Genomic DNA, 21,358 nt, shown 5'->3' on the forward strand with positions numbered 1-21,358 from the left:
AAGCAATTGTCCGAGCTCTGTAAGTGTTATATAAAGAGCAAACAGTTGGCTAGAGTGTTATTTATCTTGGAATGTCCTGCCCACTCACAGCACCTAAATCTTATTAAACTTCATATGGGATGAATTGGATCGCTAGAAAGAAATCTCCAACGAGTGAAGCACAACTTGGGTTGTAAGTTTTACAAGAGGCATGGCAAAGTATTTCAGATGAATGTTTGGAGAAATTAACTGTCTGAATGCATAAAGCTGTTATTCATGCTAAGGGAGGATTTTTCAATGAAAGGAAAGTGTAATATCTCAACATTTATATATTTGTTTGGTCAGAGCAAGACTTCATATTGTTAAATTACATCATTTGTTGCATATAAACAAAAGGAACATGTGGTTCTCAAAAATTATAAACGACCGGGTGTTTCCAAATTTTTGCTTTCCTTGATTTTTTTGTTGCTAGATTCCATTTATATATCCACTATATTTTGCTTTAAATATAATACACGCATTTGGTTTCTCAGTTTTGGATTACTTCTTTGTGTGAATTGTTACATGCGTCTGTGCAAGTTTCCCCCAAATTGCCCTTTGTGTATGCATGGTGTCCTGAGATGGTTCTAATCTTATTTGCTTCTCCTTCGATGTTCTCAGGATAGTTTCTAGGTTCACCCTGAGCACAATAAACATTTATCTAAGATGCATAATATGGCACATTGGTCAGCGGTTTGCACTGGTCTGGAGTTTGATCCTGAGTTTAATTACTGTATAGGTGGTTGTGTTGGTTTTCTCAGAGGTTTCTGGTGTCATCTCAAGTCCCAGAAGCATGCACTTAAATGGATTTATAGCTTTGTTAAAATGCTATCAGATGCATTGGTATCTTATTATGATCATTTTCCCAGTTTATGCTCCTGTCGTTCCCTAGGATTCCCATTATAGGTTCTGGATTCACCTTCATTTAATCCAGCTGGTAGATTAGGAAAATGAAGACATTTTTCTATAATTTGAGGAGTATTTCAATGAAATAATGATAAATAATCATTAGTAAATTGAAGAGTCTGGTCAGGAGTGAAGTGAAAGTTTCCCCTCAGTGGAAACATAAGGGAAAGTCGCCCCCTACAGCCGGGTTTCAGTGCACTGCTTTCGGTATTGCTTTTCCAGGGGCTTGCCTCAGTGCGACTGGACTAGAAACAAAAATATGTCGCTTGTCCTTTGTGGCGGTTATTCTAGCGATTAATCGTTTTAGAAAATCCATTCTATATGGTTTCCGGCGCTTTCTTAGCGAAGATGAGGCAGAAAACGCTCGGTTCTGTCGTGGGGTTGCTTTGCACAGGGACCTGTTTGGCGCAGGTAAGCCGAGCTGAGCGCTTTGGATGCGGCTGCATGTGTAACTCGAGCTCCGGGGCTCACAGCTGGACGCAGGCCCTCTATTGTGTACTGTTTTTGTTTTTCGACGTAAAATAATCTGGGGCACGTTATTCAAAAGGATAAATAAAAGAGGAAAATGACGACATGATTTTGAACTGTCTGCTTTCCTTCTGGGGTTTTTTTTTCTGACAAATAATATTTGATAGTTATTGAATAGAAGGTTCTTTTTTTTCCTCTCCTTTCTGCTCACTAATAAAAGCTAGCGGTGTTAGCCTGACACGGAACTAGCCGGCTAACGGTAACGGCATCAAGGTGAACAATAGTTCGGTTTTTATGAATTGTGAATAGACGTTTGTAAAAGTTGACACTCAGTTCAGGTTGAAAGTTAGATTACGAGTTTGCAAAAATCAATGACCTGAACTGAAATAGAAATAATGTGATTTTAATCTTTTGAAAAATCGTATTATTTGTTAGCTAGCATGCCGGCTATAATAAAGGCGAGTACCGTTTCTTTGACTGTAAATGAGCGAGTTGGCCAAGTTTCAGAAACTATCCGACTTTTCTCTTTAGTTTTTTGTCCCTTTTTCCTCTGACTTTTCTTTTCATTTCTTTTATTTTACAGATACAGAAGAATGTATTTTAACATCCAATCCTTTTGTTATTCACTTTTCTGCCTGGATTTTCACTTATTTAAAACCTCATATTGCACTCTTGAATTTCTGAAACCACTTTACTTTATATTACAGAAAAACTTTTCATTACTACGTTTAATAAATTAATGAATCTCAACTCAAATAATGCATAATAACGTATTGTGTATTTGTGCCTGGAAAGCAAATAGAGAATAAACATCTCCCACTGCTCCTGTTGTGTATTACAAACAAATGCAGTTTATTTTTGTCCGTTTATTTTTACCTCATGCCTCTATACAATAAGTGTTATATTATTGCCATCTTTTTTTATATCTCACAATTATTGCTACAATTCCCACAAAAAGAAATCGAGCAAACCAGGTGGTTATCGTTATATAAATGTTCTTTGTAAACAGCTTTATATTAAATGTAACACTTTTATTTTGGGAAATCAGATATTTGAGTCCAGTAATCGGTATTTCTAGTGCTTGTCGATCCGATATCATGGATTCTGTATGCGCTATAGGGTTATTTCTATTTACTGGCATTAAATTAGAATAATGTTTTATTATTTCAATAGATTTAATAGTGTCTTACCCTCTATTTAGGTTCATTATTTAGTTAATATTTTCCATATTATTTTGCTTATTTTACCGCCGAACACCCCACAGTTTAATCAGTAAACTTCATTTGCTGATTATTAACTGTTCAATTCTTATTCGGTATAAGGAAGCGAACAAGCCAGGCATTATTTTAAGGGAAAGAACAAAATGTCACAATAATGATATTTTTACATAACGGGCTGCCACCAAAATAAATAAGTAAACCAGGTTTCAGTTTGAATATTAAAACAGATTCTGCTTCTATCCAGACAAGTAAGAAGTGTACAGGATGAATATAGACTGTATATTACAGTACTGAAACCACGTACCAGTTTGATGTTGCCAAATTGGTTTAAATGTTTGTAATCAACTACATTTAGAAAGAAATTATTCCTTACTTTTTGTTATAAAAAAGTATTTGCATTGACAATCAGAAATCTGATTACGGACTCATTCGTGTGCACTTAGTTCTTCTTAAATGCCATTATTTTTTAGAATTGCAATGCAATATATGCATGCAATGTAAATGTTGTCCTTCCTGTGTTATTAATTATGTTGTTACTCCTCGACAGGGCAAGGAGTTCTGTTTCGGCGTGAACAATGAGAAGTACAGATGTGAGATGGGCTACTGTTGCGGCGAGACAGAGTGCTGCACGTACTACTACGAACTGTGGTGTGAGTGTCATACTCTGCCCTGTTTTGTTTTCTCATCTTGGCTTTCTGGTGTAAGTGGGACAGCAGACGAACAAAAGTATTTGGACACCTAGCTTTTATAGCTGTAGCTAAACTGTTACCGCAAAGTTGGAGGCACACATTTTGTTTACTTAAACCAGAAGAGCCAAACCTGTGCACAGAGCAAACTGCATGAAGATACGATTTACACGGGTTGGAGTGGAACGTCTGACATCAACCCTATTGAACAACTTTGTGATGAATTGAAACCCTGATCGCACCCCAGGCCTCACCCTACAGTATATCAGTAACATGAGTTGGCTAACACTGTGGCTGAATGAGCAAAAATCTCCAGAAGTGCACACCAAAAATCTAGTCTAACATCTTCCCAGAAGAGTGGAAGATATTATAACTGGAAATGGAGAGTAAATGTGGAATAGCACGTATGAATCTTATGGTTAGGTGTCCACAAATATTTGTTTATATATTGTAGCTTAGTGGTGAAAACTTTGCACTTTTAATCGGCAGCACACATCTCAGCACCTCCAGACTGCCACTGCTGGGCCCTTAACCTTCAACTGCCCAGTAGAATAAAAAAAAAATTTGTAAAATGGAGGGAAATGGTATTTTTGTTTGTTTGTTTGTTTTGAAGTTTTGGCTGACTGGTACACCCACCCAGCAAATGTTTAATCACATCTAATGCACTTGTAGGCGTGTCATTCTAAAGCATATTATAAGCAAGCACATGTGGTGCGAATGGACCTAAGAAGAGCAATCTGCCTCTGGGGGAAAAAAAAATCTGGTTGGAACAATTAATGAGTGCTAGTGTATAACTTTATTTTGATATATAAAAAAAAAAACAATGTGCGTGTATGCATTCAGGGTTCTGGCTGGTCTGGACTCTTATCATCATGCTGAGCTGCTGCTGTGCATACAGACACCGGCGTGTTAAGATGCGCCTGCAACAGGAACAGAGGCAGAGAGAGATCAGCCTCATGGCCTATCAGGGGGCCTCCAGCTCCTTCATCTCTCCACCACCTCTTAACCTGCGTAAGTGTGACCGACTCCCTCACCAGCGATTTAATCTGAGAACAGTATTTTGGACAGGAGGAAAAAATAGTGTTAACATTTCATGTCTGATTATAATGTATAATATATAATAACTTTGCAGCCTCGACTGGGAAACGACTGAATAAATCAGTATGACGTTTGTATGGGAATCACAAGACCGTGTCAGTTCCAGTTGTGCATATGGGTGAATCCACAGATGTTGTTTTTTTTTAGCGAGTTTAAACTATTTAAGTAGTGGAGCTCGGAGAGTACGGTCACGTTCTGTTGTTCCCAAGAATTAGCACCCTCGGCATTGATGACTTCATCTTGTGTATGAAGGATTCCGTTATGTGGTCTGCTGTATCTTGTTTTTAGTTCACCCAGTAAGACGGACCCAATAGTTTAATTGTAGTTAATAGTTTTTTAAAGGTTTAGTGTTATGTATCAGTTGAAAATGTTCATTTAAATCATTCCAATGAATATTTGTAGTTTTTCTGTTCTGTCCTTCTGTATTTTGCTCCTTGTTTTAGACCCTTTGACTCGCTGCTCAGGTATCTGACCTTCTTTCTATTTCAGGCTTCTGGACAGACTGCAAGCTCCCTGACTATGAAGAAGTTGTAGGCCACCCTCCCACCCCTCCTCCACCTTACTCTGAGAATCCCCCAGAAAGCTCAACCTGCACCCAACCACCTCTCAGAGGTTCAGAGTCAGCCGTGGTATTTGAGCCGGCACAGGCGGAGAACGGCGCTTGCGAGGCTCAAGAGCCAAATCTCACAGAAGCCGCAGCCCGATCAGAATGCTCAGAGCACGAAGAGCCGGACGTCCCCCCAGAGGAGGAGCTGAACACCAGACGGAGACACGTGACTGGTGACTCGGGCATCGAGATGTGCGTGTGCCAGCTGGATACAGACGAATGCTCTGGGATGGAGGAGGACGAGGGCAGGATGTGTAATGTGCCCGATGGGAGCTGCTGCTCAGAGAGACAGGCTCTCAGACCCAAGGAGATCTCACACTCACCAACATCCAATGGAGATCATGTAGTCTGAGCCACATGACTTGTACCGTTGCCTGTAGTTGAAAGGCTTACGGCTTGTTCATGATAGCATACTTTTTCTTTTTTTCTTTTTTTTTTGGAGCCATAAGGCGGCCTTGAAGTGCACAAGGCAGGGTGTTGGCATGTTCTGCCATTCAAATAACAACTGAATAATACTTTGCTCTTGTTACCATTAACAACATAATTAGTTTGTTCCTAGAGGGGATTTTTGTATTTAGTGGCGCTCTTGTTTTAGCCAGAAGAAGGAAAGATCCGTGCTTTGAAGCTGCTTCACATTTCATTTAACCAAATATCTCACTCGTCTTTGTGGCCTGGAATGGACCCCTTCTTCCCCAATGTCCTCAATGTGACATTTCAGATCAGCTATGGCGTCATGGCCTGCCGGTCACTGCCTTTCCTTGCACTTAGACTGAAAGACAGAGCTCAAAACAACGGACCAGGACAAGTCTGACTGCCTGCTTTGTTTTGTTTTCCACAAGGCTCTGCTAAAGAGAGTGCAGCTGTGGGTCTGACATCAGCTGAGCCTCATCCCTCAGGAACAGGGCGACACAGCCACACACAACTGTAAGATTGCACCTTCTTCAGGAAAGCCACAGAAAGACACCCTCACACCCTGTGCTTTTTTTTTTTTTTGCGTACATTACCCAGCTTGCTTACGGTCATGCACGACCTGCGAGATGGCACGCTGTCAAGCTGTACGCATTTTGAGGTTTGTCTTTATTAGCGTTCTAATTCAGGTTTAGGACGATACAACACAATACTGATTTGATACTAACCCCACACCAGCGAATCAGCAATGTAATAATATACAACCTCCCTTTTTTTAAACAAGAGCGAAAGTAAACGATTTAAAGCGCCTGATATTGCTGTTCTCAGAGGTGCTGGCAGGTGCTAGAGTTCCACTGAAGATTTTGCCTTTTGTGGATTTGAGAGCGCAATAGCTAGGTCTCTGAAGTTAGGCTGCTTTCACACTGGTTCTTTAGCTACTCTGTAACGTCAGCAGCAGACAGCGAAAAGAATTGATGCTACTGTATGCAGTTGCATAGCAAAAACACGAAAATCCCAAACATACCAATTTTTTCCTTTTTTTTTTTTTTATTATTATTTTTTTTTTTAAATACATTTCACCAGCATTTTGTCCTCCATTTTTAAGTCTGTTTGGTCAGTTCATAAAAAATAATAATAATAGGGTTTTTTTCCCCCTCAAAATTTTTTTTTTTGCTTTTGCAACTCTGCTTTAGTAAAATAGTGTCTCGTGATAAACGATAAAAGCAGCCTTAGAGAAGTCAAATTACAATTCGTTTACAAAAATCGTGACTAAAGCCAGCGTATCAGACGGAGAAAACTTCCACTTACGCTCCTATTTGTTCAGGAGTGACACTGCCAGCTTCACCTTTGAACCATATTCCAGTAAAGTCAGCATTAATTAAAAAATAAACAAACAAACAATTCACACCAAAATAAATCTAATTCATTGCATAATACATACAAATGAGGGTTTAAAAGCTTCTGATCGCAAAGATTCGTTTTTTTGTTTGTGTTTGTTTTTTCTCATACGAAGCGAGGTGTTTTGGAACGATAACTTTGAATACGTCAGCGTGAACTTTTTAACCCGAGTCTGGATTTTTGTAAGCGCCTCTTGAGAAGGGAAACTCGCATTTTATACCACTTTTGTAAAGTCAGCATATTTTTCAACCCTTTTCTATCCGATCTGTGCGATTAACGCCGGGATGCGTGCACCTCTGGTAGTGGTCACTTCCAAATTCGCTAACCTTGTCAACCTTCGACCTACTGAATTCACAAGCCTCGGTCTTGAGAGCCGATAGAAAAAAAAAAAAAAAAAGGCAGGGCTTGGATGAGCTACTTATGATGTAGGATCACACCGGAATTTTGTCAGGATTTTTTTTTTCTGCTTGGGGCACATCTGGAAAAAGAATTAGCCGTTTCATCGACTGCAAAAAAAAAAAACGCTCTGATTTCCTTGTCGGCTCGAAAAACTTCCATGGCAGTCAAAGATACGTTACAGATGTGTACTCTGTAGGTACACGAGAGGTTGTCAGCAGAAAAGCGAAGTCAATGCTGCTAGTTTCACCCTTTTTTTAAGCGGCTTCAGACAGAGTTTTATGCACAGATGAACCGACGTGTTCTTCTTGTTTCGAATTGTGCCGCACGACTGCACCGGGTCCGACTGCGCTCTTTCAGCTGACTTTTTTTCTGTATGCACTGGGCCCCATGAATCTTTTTTTTTTTGTTTGTTTTTTTTTGTCATCCAAACCAAACTACAACCAATCAACGGCAGTTGTAAATGAGCAATTTGACACGCCCACAAAACATATACGGCAAAATGCCTACTGTGAGCTGAAAACTGAAGAGCTCCACGTTATCGCAGCATACGCCAAATATCCCAGTAATGCAGCTCAGCCACTGAGGCGAGTCGGCTGTTATATAGACTTCGGAGCTCTAACACGATATGAATTTCTAATTTACCACTGAATTAGTTCTTGGATTAATGGGGCCCGTCAAATTAGTGTGAACCACTTGATATTTTGCGTTCACATTGGAATTTCTCAGGAGGGGGTGCGCACGCTTTTAATAGACACTCCAACATCGTCGATCCTGTGGAATACGCGAAACGCGCGTTGGATAAAGCGATTAGTTCGGACGCCGTGTTTTTCGTCGAATCTCATCGTTTTTCTAACGTGAAAAACTCGTGCACCACCAAGCTGTAATGCTAAATGGAAATGTTTTGAGCTTGTAGATAAACCCATGGTGCTATCACATGGTGGTAATGTACAATGTACAAATGTTGTTATAGAGCTTCATTCATACCTAGAATTTAATCTGTTTTTCTTTTTTTTTTTTTTTTATGTAAAACTTTTATATTTACTTTTTCTTCTTAGCGCGAGACTTCGCTCTAGAATAATTCTTGGAAAATTCACCTTTATTATCAGATCCTCTAAGGTTCAGAAGATTTTGGTTACAGTACTGATGATGTCAAGCAGGAAGTTGTTGTTTGTACTTTAGGTAGTGTAGATATTTTCCATTTTTCCAGGAATACGCATGCGATTTCTGCCAAGAAGAAAATAACTTATTATTGGCAGCAGCAGAATGTAAAAGTGTAGCATTATTATCTCAATGAATTTGATATATAAGCTCAGAGGAGTTATTTCAAAAATTGGGGCTTAATTTCAAGTTTTTTACGTCATATGTAATACTTCTCTGTAACACAGTGGCCTTTTAAATCCCTACTTTATAATTTTGTTTAAAAGGATAAAATAATTAACCTGCTTTGTAGGTAAAAAGGTCAATGGATCGATATTTAGTCTATATAGCTGTTCAAATGTTTTCTCATTCATTGATCTTCCTGGTAAAATATAGATGTTTTCTACATACTATTCAGAAAACATGCTCTCTTCAGTTAGTTACATCACGTGTTTTTCCTGTGAATAGACAGCAGTTTTCTGACAAAGCAGTTGACCTGAAATGACCAGAAATGAATTTTTTGTTCATGTAATAATCATTTGTCAGGTTGATTCGCAGTCTGATTTTTTTTTTTTTCTTCAGCATTTTAAGATGTCAGAATTTGGATAAAATCAGAATTTTCATATGTCAGAAACATATATATGTCAGTGTTTTTAGTTTTGACAAAACATAACTTTGAGAAGTTTTTTTTTCCTAAAAGCACTGGACATATAAATCTGAATTTCTAGAAGGTGCATGTTTGAGATAAGGCAAAGCATTGGGCTTTGGATCAGAAGGCCGTGAGTTCAAATCCCAACCGCACCAAGCTGCCACTCCTGGACCCCTGAGCAAGGCCCTTAACCCCAAAGCTGCTCAGTTGTATGAATTAGATGAATGCAAGTTGCTTCGGATAAGGGTGTGTGCCAAAAACCGTAAATGTCAAAATTTGAGAAGTGAATTTTTATATATATATATATATATATATATATATATATATATATATATATATATATATATATAAATAAATCAAACCTTTGATAAATAAATAAATAAAAAAAATCTATATAAGTAAGATATTAAGTGATATAAGAAAAGAAATGAGTGAACATTATGATTTACTTCTGCTGGGGAAAAAAAAAAAAAAATAAATAAATATATATATATAAATAAATAAATAAAATGTAATAACTTTCCTTCTCAGTGGAATCAGGCTTCCATCCTGGAAAGATCTTAGTGGTCTGAGAAACTGATGCATGCGGTTGTGTAGATGCGAAGTTGCATGTCTGCCGAGTAGCCGTACGATCTGAAAGAGATTCCGATATTCTTTTTTTGTTTTACGTTAGGGAACGAAGCATTTAAGCTTCTTTATATAATCGGTGGCAGATTTTTTGCCCAAACTGTATGGCGCTGACTTTTGTTGTTTTTAAACAAACAAACAAAAAAAAAGACTAGTAAATAATTTAGGCTGTTTGCCGTTGTGGTCGGTTAGAGGTGAAATGGTCGGGTTTTTTTATTTTTTTTTTATTTTACTGGCCGCCATGTTTTCTGCAATTCTGTATGTGTGTGTGTGTGTGTGTGTGTATATATAAGTACTTAGAGATGTGCAATGATCTCTATGTCTTGTGTACCTGTGAGAATACGTGTGAGTCTATGTGGAGATGTGTGGTGTGTTAACGGGGAGATTTGCATGACTGCGTTGGTCTCCCTGGTCCCCTTTTTTACCAAACAGCACGAACGTGGCGACAAAAACCGTGGCGACCGAGCTGCAACGGTTTTGACCAAAGGATTTAGAGCGGAGATGATTCTTCTTTTTTTTTTTTGTTTTGTATAATTATAATAAGTAATGGCACCTCGCATTCTGGAACGTTCAGGAACAGAAAGCATGATGGCCCTGATGATGAATTCTAATGTGTACTGAATACAACCTGTTCTAGTGTAGAGGGAAAGCCACCTTGCAGCATTTCAGGGAAGTTTGGTTTCTGTTTTTGCCTCTGTTTTTCTCTCTCTTTCTCTTTCTTCCTTCCAAGAATTTAGCCCTGATTCGACTCCGTTTCAGTTTCCATAACGCATCCGACAGGGATGTTTACACTCGCCGTGCCTTGTTCTTCACAATAAAGCTTTCCTAAGGAAAAATTCCCACCCCCTTTCTCTATCTCTCGTTCTCTATGTTCTCTCTCTCTCTCTCTCTCTCTCTCTCTCTCTCTCTCTCTCTCTCTCTCTCTCTCGCTCTCTCTTACTAGTTTATTTAATTCATTTTTGTTTGTGTGTTTTCACACCTCTGTACTGTATCTAACTATAGGCTATGCACGCAAAGAAAAAAGGTTAAAGCTCTGCAGCGGTCGTCAATACAAGCAATACTATTCAGTCCGCATTGCACTGTATCTCAGTAGACGTCTACTCCGAGACGGGAAAATAATTTGCTACTACTTTTGTACATGAACGATTTTTGTACATAAAGTGTAATTTTTTTTTCCCTGTCACTTCAAAAAGTAGGGAAGGAAGGAAAGGAAGAAAAAACGCAGAGTAAAACGTCTCAGCCTGGCTCGTGCACCCCTTCTCTTTCCGACCCGTGTTTTTGTTGTTTTTTTTGTAACGCCTGTGCGTATACTTCGCATCGGCCTTTAGTTCGCGATTAGATCTGTTACTGGCACGTTACACGAGATCTCCTTAACACGTGCTGTCCTCAGAACCGGTTTTGAATTTTGTTTATCCGGGTTTGAGCGGCTGAAATCCGAACCGTCGCCTTTTGCAGTAGACGTGGCGTAATTGAGCCGTGTCCTTATGTAAGCCTGTTGAAGGGTCTGCTCTTTTTTGTTTGTGTTACATTCTTGTCACAAATGGGACAAAATTTCTGTCATACATCAACTGACTATTTTAGCTTCATTATCCATAATATTAAGTTCAGTTAAAAAAAAAAAGTGCACATTTTGATTTTGTTTGTTACTTATTTGTTAGCAGAAGCAGTCATCCGAAGAGCACAGAACTGTTTTTTTTGTTTGTTTTTTTTTTTGTTGCTGTCACTTAGATCAAGCCAAAAAATTCTTCAGGATGGTGAAACGGTGGGAAAAATTCTGCAAATCACAGAAGTGTGTGGAAATTTCTAACGCTCGGGGTTAAAAAGAAGGTCGGCTGTGTACTCTTTGTATTTTATTTTTGTAATAAAATTGACATATTGCACACGTCTGTGTATTTGTCTTTATTGGACGAAAATGCGAGGCCCGAGTCGTTCCATAACACCACGATATAAGCAATTGTAATAGCAACAGCAATTATTTCTGTGCAATCGTTCTCAAACAAGAACTTCCCAGAAAACATGCTGTTGCAATTTTGTGTGTGTGTGTGTGTGTCATTGTACTTCTGCTGAATTTCCTCCCAGGAACTTGACAAGATTTGGCACAAACAATGAACTGATCTTGAGTCATATTCACAAACCGGCGCCTCGGTGACACGTGACCTTTTAGCTCTGGCACGTCGTCAAGTAGAGACCGAACTCTTATGTTGAACACGGGGTGGAAAGAAAGGCACAAAATGGATCTGCTTCCCACATCCATGATATATTTGGAGTTGACAATGATATTTTGGGAAATATTAATCAAAGGCCATGAGGAGGGAAACAAAGCGGTATTTAACTTGGTTATAGCACCCCTGGTGGACAAATCTTGTAATAAAAAAAGGCTGATCTCCTCAGACATTACATTAAATCAGGGGTCCCCAAACCTTTTACCTGTGAGGGCCACATCATTTTTCCTTTACTAAATAGGAGTCTGGGTCAGTCTGTAAAAGAAAATCAGATGGGTTGAAGTAACTACCAGTAATGTGGAGACTTTATTATGACTTTAAATTTTATTTATTGTTCCTCCTAATGCCAGATTAGTTATTTCGTTATGCATCGTACAGACAAACATTAGACATATATAACCTTTAAAAGAGCATTTTCACTATTATGGTTTTTTTTTTTTTTCCTTATTCATTGATATTGAAATCAAAACATTCACTTGCTCATGCATATGGCTGGTGGGTAAATCTAACAAATAATTAGGCTTGTTAATATCTAAAGGTCGAGCTTGGATAGTACTTGTCTAACTTATTAATCAATCAAATTTTTAAAATGGACACTGGTTAAAAACAAACATACACTCTAAAATAGTACTGAACTTTATTACAAAAATAGAAAATAGTACGGAATCATGATAATGTGCTAAACTGAATAAATATGAATATATATTTATTAATAAATATAATTAAAATATAATATAGCGCTCTCAGTTCAGTGCAGCGTCTCACATGGAAAAACAAACAGCACAACTCCAATGTCATGTTAGTTTTTTTCAGTGTTGGAAAACAAAGTTTCAGCTTTACCTCTGCCTATATATTCTGACACTGGAGACTCCTTCCATAAATCAATTAACAATCATGTGTGCAGTCAAATTCACTATATGGCCAAAGGTACTGAGACACCGGTCTTTTCCAGCCTTGTGCTTTTTCCTCAAACTGTTACCACAAAGCTGGAAGCACACAATTGTAGAGAACGTCTTTGGATGTGGTAGCATTACATTTTCCTTTTACTTAAATTAAGAGAGGCTGTGCACAAAGTAAGCTCCATGAGGTGAGTTGGAGTGGAAGATCTGCTGCTTAAGAGCTCTGAAATCAACCCTATGAACACTTTTGGAATGAATTGGAACACTGACTGCACCCCAGTCCTCCTCACCACACCTACATCAGTACCTGACTTAACAAACTCCTTTATAACGGAATGAAATCTTCACGCACGCTCCGAAATCTAGTGGAACATCTGTGGAAAAGTGGAGGTTCTTATAACAGCAAATGGGGACTAAATGATTCAGCAAACCAGAAGTGAAAAAAAAAAAAAATCATTTGTTTTTATTTCATAAAATACAGTTTGATATATATGATAAATGTAGGTTTCATTCAGTGTCTGAGGTTTTCATAGAGTCAGTGCAATGCAGAGTTCACAAACTCAACATTCAACATACACACAGGAGATAAAGTACATGCGAAACGCTGCCACTGTAACGTCAGCACCCCGCACTTATAATCACAAAAGAAAAAAATACATTTGTTTGTTATAAAATGGCAGGGTTTTAGGAATCGGAACCGTCCAATCAAACTGTTGAAACCTGCACGTTCATGCGACACTTCCTTTCTCCTCCTGTCAGTCCTTTCACTTTTTCCTTTATTACTTTCGTCCCAGGGTGCGACTTTACAGCGACATGTTTTAGTCTACGGTGTGAATTCGAATCACGATGCAAATTTTCCATGTCGTCGAAACAAAATTTTCAAACTTTGTTGTCAGTACCATAATTGAGAAACGGTAGTGTTACAGCCTGTATTTAGAATTTCTATAAAAATTAAGCAAACAATTGAAGAAATCATTGTCAAACAAACATCTCCTGAAGTCTCCCACTGGGGTCCGTGTACGTTTTTTTATGTTTTATATTTTGTTCTTTTTTGTTTGAAAATTTAAAGTTCCTGCCATATTATTTTTTGGATTCGAGTTATTTAGGTTTGTTGAACTCGTGAGCAAATTGGATGTCAACTAACTGATCAACTATCCGCACATCAGGGGCTTCATTCCAGCTTTTTTCCAAGAAGTTCCTATGGATCATTACGTTCTTTTCAGAAGCGACAAAAGAGTGACAGGAATTGGGAGATATATGTTCACAGTTTTATACCATGCACAATATCTACACACTCATTGAATAACCCTGACCCATGCACTGCCTCACCCTGCCTCCCCCTGCCCCATGCGCTGCCTCCCACTGCCCCATGCACTACCTTCCCCTGCCCCATGCACTGCCTCACCCTGCCCCATGCACTGCCTCACCCTGCCCCATGCACTACCTCACCCTGCCCCATTCACTGCCTCACCCTGCCCCATGCACTGCCTCACCCTGCCCCATGCACTGCCTCACCCTGCCCCATGCACTGCCTCACCCTGCCCATGCACTGCCTCACCCTGCCTCCCCCTGCCCCATGCACTGCGAATTAAGTAAACAAATGAACGCAACGTACACGAACCCCACTGATAAAACTTTTCCTTAAAAACACGTTCAAATTCGAATAAAGTTTTTTGCCTGTTATTGCACCCCCTAGTGGTCAACATATGCATGTTTCTTTCTTTTATTTATTCTTTTTTTAATATTTCATATTGGATAGCAAATTGTATTGTCAGTATCACTTTTCCATGTAATGCAGTATTGAAAACCAGATATAAATGCTCAGTATATTGTTTCATAAATATTGGGAATAATAAGCTGTTTTCTATATACATTTAAAAACAAAAGAAACCTTTTTTCAATACCTTTCTTATAAAGGCCCTAATGGTTTTGGGGTCGAATCCCATTTACCCACAATGCTTTGATTCTTAGTGTTTTAAAACCCTTGAATCTCGAGGTCAAGTCTTTCATCCTTCTTTTTTTTTTCAAACCTGGTTGCTCAGTGAGCACCGACATCGGGGTCGATCCGGAGCTTGTGAACCTGTCGAAGCCTGATCCACACGTTCTCGTCACGTTTCAGCCTGTCGAGAGCTCAGTAGAAGCGTTTGCGGCGGCTCTCGTTCCAGTGGCTGTAGACCACAAGGACTACAACAATAAGAAGGAAGATGCCCAGCAAGGAGAAGAGGACGGTGAAGAAGATAGCAATGCTACTCATTCCCTCTTCTTCCTGGTAGCCTGTGAGAGAAAGACAGACAATTTACCTACAGTTTATAAACCAGACAGTCTGAAATATTTAGGGCCTTATGTTCTTTAATATTTCTACCGTATCTTACAAAGATTAGTTATTTCAGCAACCATTTTAGAATCTTCTCAACACACAGCCATTACTGTAAAAATAACGGTCAACATAAGTAAGTACACCCTAAGTAATAACAGCTGTGTGTCTGCTAATAACACGTTAACAAAAACTCATTTTGATGGCGTTTTATTAACACGCGATTAATGCAGCGTGCGTTTCTGTGACCGTTTCTGTTTTTAGTGAAAATATAAATAAATAAATGAATAAATATATGAGGCGAAATTAAAACCTTAATAGTAGTTTTTTTCTTCATGTTGAGTTTGGTTTCACTGATAATAAACATAAATTTGCATAAAGCATCCATATTTATCTGTGTTGATTAGAATGTTGATTAGAATTAATTAAAGGTACATTTTAAATAGATCAAAATGTGCGAACAAGTTTGCGATTCGATATTTTAATCGACCGACAGCCCTAATATAAGTAACCGAAATAAATAAGCTACTTCAACTTGCCGCACCGTTTTCTTTCTATGAATCCAAGTTCGCATTTAGGATACGAACGGGTTTCCTAATTGGATCCCAACAAAAGTAAACGCTCCTGTGATTCGATGATTACATTTGTTTGTAGATTTTAAGTTGTTGCTCAGGATATATACACAATATAAACACAATTCTGCCTTACTCCTAAGTAACTCCATATTGTCCACACTTGGAACGGTGACCTCTTCTTCGTCATCTTCCTCGAGTTTACTTCGAAGTACTGTCAGCTGGTACAGCTTCAAAGAGATTAGATCGTGGTTGTCTTTAAAGGAAGAAAAAAAGAAAAAATTTAATTTTTACAAACAAACAGATCACAGTATAGTTTGTCGCAATTCCTACTCATTCACAAGTCTTAAGAGAAAAGCGTTCGCAATCCGATACGCAAACGTAGTACTTTTCGTTTGTGGCATGTCCTCCACCCAGAGATAAAACTACAAGTGCGATGTAGTGAGGAATTATGTTCACTTCCACCATGTATTTTAAATGAATACATAAATAAACTTTAGTCTTCATCTGCCTTTCAGCGGAGCATGTTGCCTGTAAGTCTGGGATATTTGGGCGTCATGGAATCTTCAAGGGAATTGCAATGCCATAGTGTGGATTGCTTTCTGACACAAATGCAGGGTCTTATAAAATATTTCAAGATTTGTTTTTATTTTAACAAATATAGTTATATACAGAATACAACTTGCAGTGAAATGTAACCCTGATTGGCTGCTCAGAAAATGATACGAAACTATAAATATAAAATAATGAGCAAATATGAGCAAATAAAATTAGATAATGATAAAGTGGTAGTTAAAAATGGTGCGAATATATTTAGATGTGTGAAGTACAAATTGTCTGGAATGTAATGAGGTAAGATAATAACAAACCAAAAACAAAAACAGTGACGATGTAAGGTGCTGTGTGTGAATGCAGGAGGAACATCTGTTTGAGATGTGGAAAAAGAAATGTCTTACCGGAAAGGTCTCCGGTGATGGCTGAGGCGCCAAAGTAGTAGCCCTGAGGTAGCCGAACACCAGGGATATCCAGGCAGTCCCTCCATTCATGCTGACCGTCGATATCGATCATGACCTGTCGAGTAACGTTAAAGGATCAAGGTTTAATTAATGCTGCAAAAGTCTTTGCAACAGAGACCACTATGATGTCTCTTCTGCGCTTCTCCTCACCGTGAGTCTGCGCCGTACGTATCTGATGAAGATGAAGGTGTCGTGTTTGAGGTTGCGCACCATGGCGTTGCAGCCGCCCAGCTCCGTGGGTCTGCCGTCACGCTCGTGATCGTAGCTGATCGTGCCGTTCCCCACCATCGCCAATACGTACGGGAAGATCCTCTGGAAATTAGTTCAGCGAGACGGACACTTTTCTTTTTAGAGTATCGTTATATCAACATTGAGTCATGTATGGAAGCTTCTGTTACTATTTCAGAGTTGATTTTACCACAGTAATTGGAAAACACCAATAGTTCATAGTTACATTTAAGGGTTACTTTCTGTTATTACTGTATTATATCTCTTTAACGAGCACAGTAATACGGTATACTGTAAACCTGCAATTTGCATAACAGTTAAAACTACTGCCAAAGCTGGCGTATAAAAGCAATCCTATTCCTCCTACTAATTATGTCCAGTATTTAATTACAAAATTTGGCATGCATCATCTTCAGACTAACCTCTGGACAAAAGTTCTCAAAAGTCTTTGGAATTCTTTACATGCTTTGCCCATAATGTGCCAACAAATCCTACAATAAAGCAGCCAAATATGAAGTAAGGCTGCATCTCATCAACGACCCATACCGGGTAGTCAATTTCCAAACCGTGTCCTGAGGCAACGCAACACATTTCTTCAAAATCTACAATTGCCATTTTTGATATTCCAAATCCTTCCAATTTTGTCGATGTCAGGATTATAGACAGAGCCTATATTTCTTATGTGCTTTATTCCGAGTGCTTTGTCACATGATCTCTGCACCGGATTCCCAATCACTGATAATTGGCACTTTTAGGACAATCTTGCCCTCACGTTTCTCTTTCAATAGTTGTTCTAGTTGCCGCCGATTCAGCAGATTTGGTTCACATCACCTAGACACCCTGTTGTTCATTCAGACCATGCTTCCTACATTAAGAGAATCCCATCAGTGTCTGTGGTCATAACACACACATCATGCATGAAACTACAGATCACTCATCTCTAGTGTTGCAAAATTCTGGGGATTTGGGACTGAATACTTTTAAGGGGAATTAACAGGAATTAATAGGAATAAACTGGGAATTTCTTAAACCGAAAGTTAGCCTATAACAGGGAAATGTTGGTGGGAAAAAATCTTGCAGGATTTCAACTCTGTACATTCATCAATCACGTACATTTTTCGGCTTAAATCCTGCACACAGAATTGCAAGTTTCCAACTTATATACTAATATTTGCTAAATTCTCCAGATGAAGTTCCCATAGAAATTTTCCACCCCTTTTCCCCTCCGCCTATTTGCTTTCCTGCGATTGCTGAGGTAAAAGTTGTAGTATTGGGTGCTGGAACCCTGAATATGCTCCTTGCATCTTTCATTAAATCCAATTATTGTGAAACAATAAGAATATTTAGGAATATGAGCTCTAAAGTGACTGTGTGAATGAACAGAAAATGAAGCAAATGCAACTTAAAGCAAATATATATATTTATTATATTCGAGACGCACCTGTGTGCGAGGGGTGTACCTTTTCTTCTGAGCCTAAAAACCAGATGGACACAAAGCAGAAACTCAATATCACCCATTACACCTTTTCTTCTAATGAATATTGTATTATGGGAACAAAATTATTCTGCATGCATGTTGATGCCAAACAGGAAACGTTAACAAGAATCCTACCTCTATATGTTTTTCCTCGTTAGGGTATGTATCTATGAACACACCTAACCCTGTGAAGAGGTCTTCATTCCCAAACACTGGGCCTGTAACGATAGACATGGAGTTGGAAAGGCTGAGGATCGGAGACTATATAGTGAATTCTGTATAGTGTCACACGCTTCAGTACTTTACCTTTCTGCACACGCTCTTTTGTGTACCAAATTGCCATACCGTCTCCATTCAGGTTCTTCTTCCCCTGACCATGGATCTTAAAGTGCACCTGGAGCTCCCAGTCTTTTAAGTGACACGGCTGCATACCACATACACACACAATACATACATCGACCAGACATTATGACATTATGAGCGGTGAACTGACTAACACTGATTATCTCTTTATCATGGCACCTGTTATGTGGATGGATATATTTATTAGACAGAAAGTGATTTTGTCCTCAAAGTTGACGTGTTGAAGGCAGGAAAAATGGGTGAGTGTAAGGATTTGAGGGAGTTTTACAAGAACCAAATAGTGATGGCTAAATGACTGGGTCAGAGAATCTCCAAAACTGCAGCTCTTGTGGGCTGTTCCCGGTCTGCGGTGGTCAGTATCTATAAAAAGTAATCCAAGGGACGTGGGCGGCCGAGGCTTATTGATGCACGTGAGGAGCGAACGTTGGCCCGTGTAGTCCGATCCAACAGACGAGCTGCTGTAGCTCAAATTGCTGAAAAAGTTAATATTGTTAATGCTCGACTTTGATTGGTTCCAGCAAGTTGCATTGTCATGTATTTGAATCTACAGGCACCCGCACTGTGGATTCTGAACAGCTTAAGGCAGATTTCTCTGACCCTGGCTGAAACACATGATGGCTGAAATATGATCAGATCGCAACTCTAGCATAAACGTACACTTCTGGAAGCAGCTCAACCGAGAAAAAAGCTATGAAACGAAGAGCATTCGAAGGCAGGTTAAGGAAGAGATTTTTTTCCCATGTTTAAATACAATCTACAATTGATGATGACTATATATGGAGTCTTTAAAGGCGGAGCTTGTTTTCTTTAATAGTTGGATGATGTGATACTCACCATGCGGCTCCACACTGCCCCCTGCTTGCTTTGCAGATCAGGAGTGAGGCGCACCTGGTCTGTGGTCACCATGGCATCACCCATCAGCTCCCAGTGGGAAGAACCGGAAGAGCCAATTCCTGATTCAATCACAATCACATGCAGGATCATCAACCTGTCAGATAATCCCTTTAAACACTGCCATACATGTTCTACACCTAGACTTCATTGATCCTAATGCACAATAATAATAATACTATAAATACATTATGAAATACTATACAATAAATACTATTATATTAGTGTTTCGAGATAGAAAGATGCTCTATCAGGGATTGTCAAGTCATTTCCTTTCCTCTACGTCATACATAATTGATTTAACACCAAACCACAGACGTTCATCTTTTGCACATCTTTTCCTTCTGTATAATTATGTATCAGTATATTTTTTATATGAGCTAAGCGCGCATGCGTGAACACTACGCCGGCTCCTACCTTGATACGGCTTCGACAACGAATATTCTCTCTTGAGAAACTCCTCCATTTCATGGCCATCATCAGACAAGCACGGTTTTAAAGAAGCAATGAATATCACGCAAAGGGTCCGCGTAATTGCAGCCATGTTTTATTTTGCACAAATTCAATCTCCCCTATGTGTGTTTTCAACGAGGTCGGAAGGCGGTGGCCATCGTATTTCTAGAGCAATCCTTTGACGGGTTCCTATTGGCTGAGATTCTTACATGGCGCATTGTTATTGGTCCGCTGGTTAATCAATCAAATCCACACACTAGCAGAGGTCCATCCCACTTACTGGTCACTAACCCTAAATATTAGGGTAAAAATAATTATCTGATAAATTATTTATTTACATTTTTGATTTGGAAAAGAGACAGAAAGTACACTTTTTAGATTACATATAAATATATATATATATATATATATATATATATATATATATATATATATATATATATATATATATATATTAATACATAAAATATTAGGTTTTGTTTATTTGACTACTATTTTAATGGTATTTATTTGTTTGTGTTTTTTTTCGGTAAATAGTATTAATATTATTGATTATACAAACATTAGGTGTGTACGGTTTAATGCAAATCTGCGCAGAATAGATTGTGTACAGTATTTGGTAATAATAGAATTATAGAATATCAGATTTATTCCACACTGATCATAAAACCGGATTTATATTTATTTGTGTCAAAAAAAGTGTTAATTGAAATAGGTTCAAAGATTTCAAATGACAATTCAAAACAATCTGCAACCATAAATTGCATGAAAAGTATGATGATGATAAGGAGGATTATTAATAATAGAGTATTCATAATAATAATAATAATAATAATAATAATATTTCTTATGTCTCTTCCTGAAAAATTTCTTATAATTATTACATTCTAATTGCTTTGCCAATTAAAGAACAAGCTACACATATATGATTTAATATAATACAATGAATATAGTCTGTAAATACATAACATAATAATCCATTTTATTACTTCATAATTATCATCTCACTTCTTGATCAAGCTCAATAGAACAATTCGTATCTTCCGGGTTGCGTGACGTAATCAAAAGTAAGGGACTATCTCAAAATATCCGGATCCAGAGGAACTGTTGTACGGAAGTTTTAAGAAGTCGTGCATGTTATCATTTTTTTTCTTTCTTTCTTGTTTGTCGCGATCACCACTTTATTTCCTCGTGATCTCGACATAACAACTTTTGTTATGTCGTGACCACGAGATGATATAAATACACAATTTTAATTGTAAAAGTATTTAAACGTGGTGTTTAAATTGCCATTATTTTGCA

The 21,358-nt window shown here is 38.3% G+C and overlaps 2 protein-coding genes across 2 annotated transcripts; one reads left to right on the forward strand and one right to left on the reverse strand.

Annotated features, from left to right (window-relative positions):
• Positions 1-1,141: 1,141 nt before the first annotated feature.
• On the forward strand, positions 1,142-9,277 carry wbp1 (WW domain binding protein 1). The gene is made up of 4 exons (XM_046839908.1): positions 1,142-1,335; positions 3,160-3,262; positions 4,142-4,309; positions 4,886-9,277. Exons 1-4 carry the CDS (start codon positions 1,246-1,248, stop codon positions 5,353-5,355), a joined length of 831 nt encoding a protein of 276 aa, XP_046695864.1. The 5' UTR covers positions 1,142-1,245; the 3' UTR covers positions 5,356-9,277.
• A 3,902-nt stretch (positions 9,278-13,179) lies between these two features.
• lman2la (lectin, mannose-binding 2-like a) lies at positions 13,180-20,222 on the reverse strand. The gene is made up of 9 exons (XM_046839820.1): positions 20,021-20,222; positions 19,547-19,665; positions 18,656-18,773; positions 18,485-18,567; positions 18,314-18,346; positions 16,795-16,956; positions 16,585-16,699; positions 15,765-15,884; positions 13,180-15,016 (listed from the first exon to the last, which is right to left on the reverse strand). The coding sequence occupies exons 1-9, from the start codon at positions 20,145-20,147 to the stop codon at positions 14,874-14,876; spliced, it is 1,020 nt and encodes a 339-aa protein (XP_046695776.1). The 5' UTR covers positions 20,148-20,222; the 3' UTR covers positions 13,180-14,873.
• Between the last annotated feature and the right edge of the window lie 1,136 nt (positions 20,223-21,358).

Source organism: Silurus meridionalis, chromosome 25, assembly GCF_014805685.1.
Source record: "Silurus meridionalis isolate SWU-2019-XX chromosome 25, ASM1480568v1, whole genome shotgun sequence".
Lineage (NCBI taxonomy): Eukaryota > Metazoa > Chordata > Actinopteri > Siluriformes > Siluridae > Silurus > Silurus meridionalis.

Excerpts from the sequence above, each read along its gene's own strand:
- lman2la (XM_046839820.1), bottom strand. The coding sequence starts at position 20,147 with ATGGCTGCAATTACGCGGACCCTTTGCGTGATATTCATTGCTTCTTTA. Across the intron at positions 18,347-18,484 it reads ACGAGGAAAAACATATAGAG|GCTCAGAAGAAAAGGTACAC; the intron begins GTAGGATTCTTG and ends TCTGGTTTTTAG. Across the intron at positions 15,885-16,584 it reads CATCACCGGAGACCTTTCCG|ACAACCACGATCTAATCTCT; the intron begins GTAAGACATTTC and ends CTTCCTTTAAAG.
- wbp1 (XM_046839908.1), top strand. The coding sequence starts at position 1,246 with ATGGTTTCCGGCGCTTTCTTAGCGAAGATGAGGCAGAAAACGCTCGGT. Across the intron at positions 1,336-3,159 it reads CAGGGACCTGTTTGGCGCAG|GGCAAGGAGTTCTGTTTCGG; the intron begins GTAAGCCGAGCT and ends ACTCCTCGACAG. Across the intron at positions 3,263-4,141 it reads GTACTACTACGAACTGTGGT|GGTTCTGGCTGGTCTGGACT; the intron begins GTGAGTGTCATA and ends GTATGCATTCAG.